The sequence below is a fragment of the Gopherus flavomarginatus genome, chromosome 1, assembly GCF_025201925.1.
Source record: "Gopherus flavomarginatus isolate rGopFla2 chromosome 1, rGopFla2.mat.asm, whole genome shotgun sequence".
NCBI lineage: Eukaryota > Metazoa > Chordata > Testudines > Testudinidae > Gopherus > Gopherus flavomarginatus.
In genome coordinates this window covers 58,140,465-58,153,028 of record NC_066617.1, presented here as the reverse complement: position 1 = coordinate 58,153,028, position 12,564 = coordinate 58,140,465, and the positions used below count along the sequence as shown (strand labels likewise).

General features: G+C 41.1%; 1 protein-coding gene across 2 annotated transcripts in view; it reads left to right on the top strand.

Annotated features, from left to right (window-relative positions):
- The window catches only part of GXYLT1 (glucoside xylosyltransferase 1), a 70,081-nt gene that overhangs the window by 32,893 nt on the left and 24,624 nt on the right, over positions 1-12,564 (top strand). For both annotated transcript variants that reach the window (XM_050936283.1, XM_050936282.1), the window contains 2 exons: positions 2,941-3,066; positions 3,539-3,790. In XM_050936283.1, the coding sequence (XP_050792240.1) occupies positions 2,941-3,066; positions 3,539-3,790 (378 nt within the window). The remainder of the gene's footprint in view (positions 1-2,940; positions 3,067-3,538; positions 3,791-12,564) is intronic.

The window sequence follows — 12,564 nt, the reverse complement described above, 5'->3', positions numbered from 1 at the left end:
GTCAATGTCTTCAGTACCAGTGTCATCCAAGAGATGCTTACCACTGAAACAGTCAGTGTTGGTGCCAGGGATACGGTCTTCTAAAATGAGACCATTGAAGCAGTCAGCTCTCTCTCTTGTTACTGATGCCGACCACAGCAGAGCCTCGACTTTCTTCAGTTCATGTACACCTGATACCACAGGAATTTAGCTACTCCAGAGACTTTCTAATTTCAGACAGTACAGAGTCTCCTTTGTTAATGGGTACCAAGTGACTATCAACACCAAAATCTATTGGATCACTGAAGCTTTCTTTCCCTTGTATTGCCTGAGTTTCTAGAACCAATCAGACCAGACAGACAGCTGTCTTCACCTTCACTGTCCACCTTGCCCTTGGACTAGGTTGAAGATAATTCCTCAGTTCTCTCATCTCAGTACAGGGATTTGCTGTCTGTCATGAAAGGGATATTTCCCAAACCACCTTCCTTGAGAAATTCCAAGGAAAAACAATTTTTGTGCCCCTTTTTACTGGCATAACCAATGCTGGATGTGCCCCTGCCCCACCTTGTAGCCCACATCAGTCTCTGAACTGGGTCTCATGGGCTGCCTGTCTCCAGCAGTTATGTCTAGCTCTTCCTAAGGAGATCATGGATGGGACATTCTCCTGCTCCATCACTCCCTTCTCAACAGCCCCAAACTCAGGAGGAGTCTATTGAGAAGGAAGAAGATACAGCAGATAAGGGGGTGACACCACAAACTAATATTTCATTTTCATCATATGAGGCTGTAATGTGTCCCCCACCTTCTGTTGCTGATGGTTTCAAGCAGTTTCTGGAACTGATTAAGTGGATTGCTGACTCATTATGCATTCCATTAGAGGCAGTCCAGAAGACACAACATAAACTTGTGGATATTCTACATAGCACAGCCTCTAAGTGGCTCTACCACTGAATAAAGCCTTTCTGGATTCTCCCACCACGGCAACTACTTGCAAATTGGCTGATAAGAAGTACTACATCCTGTTGAAAAATTCTGAATTTTTTTTCTGCTACCCTCCACCAAATTTTTTAGTTGTGAGTCTATCAATGAGTGTTGAAGACAACCTCATATGAAGTCTACACCCCACGTTAAAGACCAAGCTACTCTTCCACAACCCTGCAATTTTGGATTGCAAATTACCATGTCCTAATGGCAAAGTACAACTACACCAACTATGATAAATGCAACAATTTTATTCAACACCTTCCTGTGGAATATCGGGAGCACTTCAAGGTTGTCATAGCTGATGGTCAGCTCTTAGCAGGAACCTTGCTGCAAGCCTCCCTAGATGCATTTGACACTGTGGCCCATTCCATCTCTACTGCTGTTGTCATGCGTAGAGTATGGCTATAGCTGTCTGTTTTTTCTAGGGAGACCTAAAATACTGTTGAAGGCCTCCTTTTTAATGGACTTAAGCTATTCATCATGTTCATGGATGAATCTCTCTTGTAGTTTGAAAGATTCCATGGCCACACTCAGGTCCCTTGGCATGTATATGCCTGAAAACAAAAGAAAATTTAGCAGGTTGCAAACAGCAGAGATATCTAACCCGGTTCAGTTCCCCAGTTACCACAGGCTTTCTGAACCTCCTAAAAAGATGACAAAGATATGAGAAGAAGAGAGTGCTTACCATGACTGCTACCACCATCTGGCCGACCTCTATATGAAATATCAATTTTGATGATTTGCTTGAGGGTCTGGAGTAGCCTCACCTCAGGAATCTTCAACTGCACCATACCACCCACCTCCCTCCCTTTAGGGACCATCTCTCCCACTTTTGACCTGCATGGGAACAAATGACAAATGGGTTTTGTAGGTTATAATATTTGGTTGTCCCATTCAATTTACCTCCATCCCTTTAACTCCTACCCCACACCGCTCCTTTCCGATATCTTTACAGGGACCGCTCTCATGAACACTTACTAAGACAGGAAGTCATTTCTCTTCTATCCAAGGGGGCTATAGAAACAGTTCCAGTCCAGCACAGAGGGGAAGGGATTCTATTCTAAGTATTTTCTGGTCCCCAATAGAGCAGGAGATGGGGACCAATATAAGAGCTCAGATCCTAAACACCTTTGTGAAATCACAGAAATTCAGGATAGTGACGCTTAATTCCATCGTTGTGTTCCAAGGATTTGTTTCACTGCCCTCAACCTTCAGGGCACATATTTTCACATCGCCGTTCATCCCCCTCACAAGAAATTGCTGTTTTTTATAGTTGACCAGGATCGCTTCCCGAGTAGAGTGCTTCCGGTCAGCCTGTCCGCTGACCCAAATGTATTCTCAAAGACCATGGCAGTGGTAACCTCTCACCTATGTTGACTTCGAATAATCATCTTCCCTTGCCTCAACCCCGGTCACGTGACACAGTTCTCTCTGCAGTACTGACAGCAACGTCCCCATTCCACAGGTTAGGACTTCAACTCAATATCGAAAAGTACACTTCGGTAGACTCTGAATGTCATGACAGTCAGAGCCTATCTTCCTGTGGACAGGTTTGCTTCTCCTAACAAACCTAATTTCCAATGTTCAAATAAGCAGTTAGGTGTCAGCAAGAAGTTGTCTTCAACTGCTAGGATGTATGGCATACGTTCTATGGCATAGGACATATGACAGCTTGTAATTTTCATTCTCCTTTACTTTTGTTTCCCATCTTTGATTTTCTCTCATTTTAAAGACCTTTGCTGAATCACGTTTGGCTTGACATTAAGCATACTTGAACAGTATTCTGTCTGATTTTTGTCGTTAAAAAAATCTTTCCAGTTTTGGGGAGGGAGGAGAAGATTAATCAAAATCAATTAGATCAATACGTACTTCTGCACATCTTCAGTGAAGTTATCAATCTAATCGATCAGTTCTTCCTATGATACATTATTCTCTGATAAAATTAAACTTAAAAAGTTCTGTCTTTTCTTTACCTAGCTCAATGGTTTGCAATATCAAGGAAAATTTAATTATACCGTATACCCAATAACATTTCCGACTGAGAGCGCAGCAGAATGGAAGAAACTGTTTAAACCCTGTGCTTCACAAAGGCTGTTCTTGCCAGTAAGTTTGCTTATTTCATAATAGTACAATGTTTACAGGTTTTTTTATGAATTCATCAAGAATTGTTTTTGAATTTAACTGTTGGCTGAAATTATGCAGGGAACTGTTTGTTTCCACTAAAAATCATTTTTGTCACATTTTACAAAAGCACTTAACTCCCATTTTTTCTTCTTAGTAGCAATGTACTAAAGAAAAAAGTTGCCTTTTCAATTGCATGGTACACCAATCTACATCAGGTTTCAGTTTCTTTCTATTCTTATTATGTGTAATAAAAGAATTTGTACATTTGTAAACTATCTGTCTGAAGTGAATTCATTGGCTCATGAAAATATGTAAACTATACTACTCAGTAAGGGCAAGGGGTGCATGGGGGAGTTTCCAAATAACTTTTTTGTCCAAGTAAGCTATAAAAAAGCAAAACAGTTACTTCATGGATCACCTACAGTTTGATTTTAACTTCTTTTCTTCATAGTTAATCCTCAAAGATCTGGATTCGTTACTGTATGTTGATACTGACATCCTGTTTTTGAGACCTGTTGATGATATTTGGTCTTTTCTGAAAAAATTTAATTCCACACAAATTGCTGCAATGGCACCAGAACACGAGGAACCTCGTATTGGATGGTATAATCGCTTTGCTAGACACCCATATTATGGAATAACTGGAATAAATTCTGGAGTAATGCTAATGAATATGACCCGTATAAGAAGAAAGTATTTCAAGGTACGTATGCTGCTTTGGTTGATTTGTCAGCATTCACCTTTTTTCATTCAAATTGTGAGGAAAAATAGTTTCAAATAATGAACATCAATTTTGAAAAATAATGCTCTTTTCCAGTACATTTTTCTCTTGTTCTGGGATCAGAATATTGCATAAAAATAAGTTTTGTTTAAGAAGTGCACAAGTTCACTTTCAGTTGCAGGAATGTTTTTAAAAAAACTGAATTTGTGACTTTTACTAAAAACTGGTTTGCTCAGATTCCTGAATTCTGGCAAAATGTTTGCTTGTTAATAATTCCCAGTCTTTTGCAGCGAGTTATATTTGTCAGCAGATATTTTAATTTACCTTTATTTCTCAGTATACCTATCTCTTTGAGAAAATGATTTCTGCAGTTTTTGTATGTGGCAAAATTAATAGTAAGTAGAATGTTTTCAGCCTTCGAGTATGTGTGCATGGTAATATGACCAGGAGGTGGTGCTACTAGATTACTTATTAGGGCATTGTGACTCCTTTAGTGCCATATGCTACATTATTTCTTAATTTTAATCTTTACTTTCAAAAGATCCTTCAGTTAAATTACGTAATGGTGATTGAGTTGTTTCATCAACATCTAAATCATTAAGATGACTTATTTCTCTTCTCAACTTCGCTTTTGTATTCTAACCACTTGTATCACTACAGAATTTGAATTTTTTATTAAAGAAAAGTATACAACAGCTGAAAGTATATATGGAAAAACTTTCAAATTAGAGAGAGATGCTTGAAAAACAGTATTACAGAAGTGGTGCCATATGTAGTTACAGCTGAAGAGAGGGCACTTGTCCTGAAAACAATTTTTTTACAATAAATGAAAACTTCAGCACTATTGTTAATTTCTGGTGGACATTCTTTGTTCCAGAATTTTGTTTCACTTTATTTTAAGGGGGAAGGTGGGGTAAGAGGGAGTCCATTCTGCTAGCCCTAAGTTATCAAAGAGTAAAAAATACTAGTGAGGTACAATTTTTTTTAATGTTTTTCAAGTTATTTTGTTGCTTACGGACTAGAATGTGGGGCTGGATATGAAGTTTTTAAAATTGCCATTAAACATTTGTGTTACCTTGGGCAAGCTGCTTGGTCTTTCGGTACCTAAACTACCCATTCTGTCTGACAATAATCACATGTAGAGAGAATTCTTACCCACCTTTATATAAAGTGCTCTGAAGCTTTCAGATTAAAAGCTCTATATCAAGTGCTACAAATGAAAGTATATTCTGATTTTAATATTCTCCTTACTAAGTAGGAACAGAAAGCCAAACCTTCAAGTCCTTATTCAGGCAAAACTCTCATTGACTTGAGCATCTAATTTAATATAGATGCCCAATACAGATGATTTATTTATGTGTACATTTCTTGAGCATTGAAACTTTGTATCCTTGTCCATGAAGGACAGCTAAGTGCATGAAAAATCCCAAATTGGAACTCTGACGTTTTTCTTCAGTAGTTACCAAAAAGTTAATCAATCGGTTTTATTAGATTTTTAACCATTCAAATATCCTTTTAAACTGCAATCTAAAATTTGGTTTGCATATTCACTGTTGGCAATTGTCACATCTCCCTTTAAAATGCCTAACTGCTTAATCAGCAAGGAAGAGAGTGAGGATATGTCTTCTGTTAAATGAAGAGTGCATTTCTGAGTTTGCCAGATGCAATCTGGGTGGCCAGGGAATTGACATGTAGCAGTTGGAACGTTAATGGCAGTGAGGAGGGAAGACTCCTGAGATGGAAAAAGATGGAGGAGAGTTTGAGGAGGTCAGTTATGTTTTGCTGGTATTAGCCAAGTAAATGGCCAAAACAAATTTTTCAAAATCATCATTGGGAATTCTGATACTGTGAGGCTTCAGGGCCCAGAAGTAAAGCTATCCATATGCAATATAATATTACACATTTTAAATGTCATGGGCTGTAATGGTCCTCACTCGGGGTTTGGTTGGGAAGCATGGCCTAGTGGTCAAGGCTTCAATCTGTGACTAGCAGTGGGATTGTGGGGAGGGGAGCCTGGGCCCTCCCACTCCGCTGGGCTCTGACCCAGGGCCCTTTGGGTCTGGCAGCTGAGGCTGCTTAAGGCTGTCCTCCCTGGGTCACTTCCTCTTGTCTCCTCCCTTCCCCCTCAGTCAGTTTAGTCCAAGGCTTTCCCCCTGTTGGGGAAGTTCAAATCAAATAAGTAAGAGGGGTTGTGATGGGTTCCCCCTGGGGTGCCACATGAAACTGGGGTACCACCGAGCCCCTCACCCACCAGCCTGGGCTCCCTTTGCACTGTACTGCTGTGACCAGCCTGCCAAGCCCTCCCAGGGTCCAGCCTGCACTTCTGCCAGCACACATACAAGTAGGGACATACCCAGCTGCAGTTACATGCACACAAGTTCTTTAACCAGCCCCTGCATAGGAAGGCACAGCTAGGGCTCCTCCCAGTTCCAAAGACACGTACTCTCCTTGGAAGTGTAAACCCAGAGTTATACTGTCTTGCACTGCACAGAAAACTGTACAGCTAAGATCATCAAATTCACCCACCCTCACCCCAGCTTTCTGCTTGGAGTTATGATTTCCCCACACACAGGTTTTAGACCAGGGTTAGGCAACCTATGGCACGTGTGCCGAAGGCAGCACACGAGCTGATTTTCAGTGGCACTCACACTGCCTGGACCCTGGCCACCGGTCCGGGGAGATCTGCATTTTAATTTAATTTTAAATGAAGCCTCTTAAACATTTTTAAAACTTTATTTACTTTACATACAACAATAGTTTAGTTATATATTATAGACTTCAAGAAAGAGACCTTCTAGAAACATTAAAAGGTATTACTGGCACGTGAAACCTTAAATTAGAGTGAAAAAATGAAGACTCAGCACACCACTTCTGAAAGGTTTCCAATCCCTGTTTTAGACAAACAAAAACAAGTTTATTAACTACAAAAGATAGATTTAAAGTGATTACAAGGAATAGCAAACAAATCAAAGCAGACTGCCTAGCAAATAAACAAAACACACAAACTAAGCTTAATATACTAAAGAGATTGGATATGAATAGCAGATTCTCATGCTAAATGATGATCTAAGCAGGCAGCAGATTCTTAACAGGCAACCTGCACTAACTTACAGCTTGGAATCCCCAGGTGTTTCATTCACAGGCTAAAAATCCTTTTAGCCCTGAGATCCAGCACTTCTCCCAGTTCAGTCTCCCTCTGTTCCTTAGATGTTATCCAAGAGTCTCTTTGGGTGGGGAGTCAGTGAAGAACCAGGATGATGTTACTCTCCTGCCTTAAATAGCTTTTGAATATGGTGGGAACCCTTTGTTTGGCATGGGAACCAAGCTTTGAGTCAGAGGAAAAACACTGTTATCTCAAGATGGAGTACAGCACCTGGTGACCTGTTCACATGTGCCTGTAGTGTCGTAGCAGCCATGAGTCAGAGGCTGTTTGTAGAATCCTCAGGAAGCCTCCCCAATGGGAGATGAACTTCAAAGGCATATTGTTTTCTCCTAATGGCCCTTTAACCTGAATGGGTCCTTCCCAGCCAGCAATCTAGTGCATTCTGCCTAGTGAGCATTCCCCAGGTGTAAACCCATTTGTAATACAGATATATAGTCAACATTCCTAACTTCAGATACAAAAATGTGAGACAGACCCAGATCAGTGGGGTACAGGAGTCTGGTAGAGGGCAAATATACTGGTCACTGGATGAGTAGTTTTCTGTTCCCTGAGTGACCAGAGCAGGGGCTGCACTAGAGTAATAAGGAACCTGGTAGAAGCAATTAAGGTAGACAGGCTGATTAGATCACCTGCAGCCAATCAAGGCAGGCTAATCAGGGCACCTGGGTTTAAAAAGGAGCTCACTCCAGTCAGGTGAGGAGGAGCCAGAGGAGAGGAAGTGCGTGTGAGGAGCTGGGAGCAAGAGGCACAAGGAGCTAAGAGTGAGAGGCTGTGCTGCTGGAGGACTAAGGAGTACAAGCGTTATCAAACACCAGGAAGAAGGTCCTGTGGTGAGGATAAAGAAGGTGTTTGGAGGAGGCCATGGGGAAGGTGTTTGGAGGAGCCCAGGGAGTTGTAACTGTCATGCAGCTGTTACAAGAGGCACTATAGACAGCTGCAATCCACAGGGCCCTGGGCTGGAACCCGGAGTAGAGGGCGGGCCTGGGTTCCCCCCAAACCTCCCAACTCCTGATCAGACACAAGAGGAGTTGATCCAGACTGTGGGGAAGGTCACTGTGGTGAGCAAATCTGCCAATAAGCGCGGGACCCACCAAGGTAGAGGAGGAACTTTGTCACAAATGATACATGCATACAAATAAGATAACCATATTCAGTAAGTCATAACCTTTTCAATGATACCTCATGTGACTTATCATGTATAAGATACAGTATGATTATGTCATAATCATATAATATCTCTGTGAAGAATATGGAGTGCAGTGTCCACAGATCGAGGAGAAGGAGTTACTTCCTTGTCTTATTGTTTCTGGGATAGGTCCTGCATTCCCTCAGGGAGGGCCCCTTTGGGCCAGCTGTGTCAGAGACTTTAGGCTTCCCTCTGGTCTGCACTTCTGGAGCTGTGGGCTGCAGGTCTGCTCACTTCCATCTCTGCCACCCAGATGAGCTGTTTCCCTGTCCTTTAGTTTCTCCACTAGGTGGAGCATTTACCGCAGGTGTGGTGGGGCAGGTCTGGCTTTGCCCAAAATCTCTTAGTCTCTTGTTCCCCAGCTTGGAGCTTGTTTACCCCATCACACGGTGGAATAAGTTACAGTAACGGGGGGTGGGGGTGGGAGAATAGTAATGACTTGACCTTGGAGGACACAATAACATTTTGAGGTTCAGCTAAGTTTAACTCTCTCCATTTAATCACTACAATAAATTGCATTAAAAGAAAGTTACAGTTATGTAGAGAAGCATTAACCAGGTGATGACAAAGTTAAGGTTACCCTCCCAACTTTACCTCTTGTCCTTCGCACATGCAGTACCATAGTTTTCAATTGCAATGTTTTTGTTTTGTTTTGTTTTTCTGCAAGATTCCAACTAATTTGGTGCAAACAATGTCTAGAGCTAGTGAAGGAGATAACAATGAAGTATTTACTTTTTATCGTCATCATTCATTGTGTGGTCCCATGCCCTATAAACTGCATGCCAGCCAAACCTGCACTGAATAAGAAAGGGGGTCTGTAGAAAAAAATTGCATGTGACCATGTAATTGGAAACTGAATGGTAGGGCATATGCATCAGAGGGACAGAGTAAAGATTGAATGAACAACATGAAATCTTTCCTTTTCTGATTTATAAGTACCTGATTGTGCAATGTTAATATTCTTCTAATGTATTTTTATTTAAGACTTTAATAAAGAAATTTAAAAGAAAAATAGAAAACAAGTAAATTCTATCATGTAATTTGCTAGACAGGAGTAGAAAACATTTCTTGTTCAATGTATGCAGTCGGGCAAGATCTCTTGCCCCATCTGCGTGCACTTTCATAGGTTAACTGTGATAGCTGGAGAGGGAGGGGATGTTAAAGGGTTGTGGTGGTATGTGAGGGAGGGAAAATGCGGGGGGGGATGTACTTTATTTTTGACAAAATGCTGATGTATTTTTTGCCATAAGCAAAAAGTGTGTCTTGTCAGGTTTTTTTATATTGTAAGTTCTTTGGGGCAGGATCATCTTTTGTTCATACAATGCCTAGCACAACGGGGCCTAATCCTGGTTGGAGCTTTAAGTGCTAGCAAAATGTAAGTAATGAATCGCAATCAGTCACCACACTGTCTGGAATAAGGTAGTACTCCTTTGCAGCCCTGCCTCCTTCGGTGTGTGGAGTTGCAGATCATATCACATCCACACCTACTAAAAATGAAATTCCACTCAACTTTCTTAAGCATCAGTGGTGTCCCTAGTGTCTGTTTGCCAGAAGCTGGGAATGAGTGACAGGGAATGGATCACTTGTTGATTACCTATTTTGTTCATTCCCTCTGAAACACCTGACATTGGCCACTGTTGGAAGACAGGATACTGGGGTGGATGGACCTTTGGTCTGATCCAGTATGGCCGTTCCTCTGTTCTTAATAAGTTGAGAGTATCTGTTCATTATAAACTTTCTCTGCAGTTTTACTTACATATGTACTGTAACGGTGCCACTCATAAGGCTTTATGGAAATATGCCCGTGTGTGTGTGTATATATATATAAATAACTAGAATGTGTTTTATGCTACATATACCATGTAACATGCTCTGTAAAGGTCATGATCTACTGAATCTATTAATCCTATTTGTATGCATGTATCATTTTTGTATTCAAAGTTATGAATATTGGCTGCATACTTGTTTCATTCTAAGTAGGCTGTAGTGAAGCAGTTGGTCAGCTTCCTGAGAAAAGAATATTCTCAGTAAGTACCCCAGCAAGAAACACTTAAGCCAACAATGAACTTGGAGACACCAATCCACATTTGGACTTTCCCAGGAATGTGGCTTAGCTGGTAAGGAACTCAGTTGTGCATGGACATGTGACTTGCCCAGGTGACTCCAATACTCCATTTTGTAGCTGGACTTTGCATAGGAGGGAGGAGGGGGTCTCCGCCCACAAGAAAAAGTCTGTTTAAGCCCAGGGGAGACCCCTCCTTTGTCTTCAGCTGGCTAAAGAGAGAGCCTCTCCACCCCCAAAGATACCTGAAAGAAACTGGAACAAAGGACAGTGACTGCAAGGTAGCAAGTCTGGCTCAAACCAGGCAGAGCACTAAGTCCTAAGCTGACAGGGCAGGAAAGCAGGGGCAGAAGTAGTCTTGGCACATCAGGTGGCAGCTCCCAAGGGGGGTTCTGTGATCCAACCCGTCACGTGTACATACTGTATTAATAGTACACTGGCATATTTGTTTCCCATAAAAACGGAAAGCAATGCACATGCTTGAAGTTAATATTTAAGTCAGAATTCAGCCAAATCCCAACTATCTTTTACCAAACCGCTAAAAAGCACATCTGTTCCTTAGAAGTTAGAGTTAAAATGTTCAACAGAACTAAAGTCACAAAACACTTAAGTTCCGTTTTCAAAACTGACTTCAGCACTTTAGGAGCTTTTGGAAGTTTTAACCTACATGTTTGCCTAGGAAGTGTATTCCTGCTAAATTTCCAGTTTCTGCCAACTCTGTTGAAGTACTAGAACTTTGTTCATAGGTAATTCTTATATAATTGCAAGTACGTATATTTCATTTAGTCAAAAAAGGCTTAACTCGTGTATATGGCTTGATCAGCAACAATGCAAATTCTGAGTTCCTTGTTTACTCTGAAAGGCAGGATAATAACCATTCACCATCGAGGTATTGCCTACTATGAGCAGTTCCCTCAGCTTTCTCCACTTTTATTCCTGCCTTATTCAGCATAGTGTGAAGGAAGGTGATCTTTGCAGCTGAGCATTATGGTTTGGTGGTTGGGCTGTATCTTCTAAGCTCCATATTACCGCATGTCACTTTAGACAGGGCTATCTCATTTGTGAGGTAATATTTCTGAACCAATTTACCAGCAAAGGAGCTTCTAAACTCTCTTCCTCATGAAAATATTATTTCACAGTCAGTAGATTCCCTCCAAAGTATAAACCTTTTTCCAGTTTTTAGGAGCTGGTGTAACTTCTGTCTCCCTGGGTGTAAATCCAAGCCGTCTTTTTCAGCCTGAAGCCTCTGGTGTTTAGGGACTATCAGCTTTCTTCATCTGTGCCTTTGGGTAGGAGGACAGTCTCTCATTTTCTTTTCTGCCTGGGAAAAGCCACCTCCTCAGTATCGCAAGAATCTCTCTGTTCCCTTCATCTTTTCCTTTCACAGACTAGAACTGGCTTTTTGCTATGCACAGCTTTCCAGTTCTGGGGGTTGAGGGCCTTCTCTTGATGAACAGTGATGTCGAGGGAAGGGGTATTCTATATTTTTTGTGGCCTCAAAGAAGGAGGCAGCAGACCATTTTTAGAAAAGGTATATATTTTTGGATGTTAAGTGGGTGAACTGGTTCCTAAAATGTCAGATTAAAAATGAAATATTGCAGATCAATGCTGCTAGCAGTGGATCAGGGAATTTTCTAGGTATAGGTGGACTTTAAGGTGCTTGCATGTGCAACCCATATTCTTTTCCTGAAAAAGTATTTGAGATTCACATTGGACAGTTGGCATTTCCAATTCTGCTTTCTTCCATTTGAAGATCTCCAGCCCCTGAGTGTTTTTAAGAATGTCATGTCATTTGTAACAGCATCCTTCCATCAGTAGAGGGATTTGTATTTTCTTTTTGGACAACTGAATTTAATGGCATACTCTTGAAACCGAGCACCAAAATAGTATGTGAAACAGTAATTTTGTTTACTTCAATTAATTAGTTATCATGGTGAACCAAAAAGTGTCCTGATTTTATCCAACATGTCTTCAAAGTGAATCTTTTGAGGTGAGGTTACATGGATGCTCACTCACTGCTTGGAATATTAACTTAATGGAAAAGAGTTGCACAAAAATATCCTTAAGCCATGGCTGACCCAATTTTAGTCACATTAGTGTTTGGAAGATTAAGATAGGAAAACACATCCTCAACGTCTGACATGTCTGTGTACTGAAACCACCAACACAGCATGAGAAACCAGAGTTTGCTAAGGAAAGACACTTGTCTACCCCGTTTTGCTTTCCTGGGTGGAGGTAAACCAATTTCTAGTAAGACCCAGTTTGTTCCTGAAGCCTTAATAGTGCAGCAACCTAATTAAATCAATCAAAAATGTACAGTCATTGCTCACCTTCCAGAACCAAAT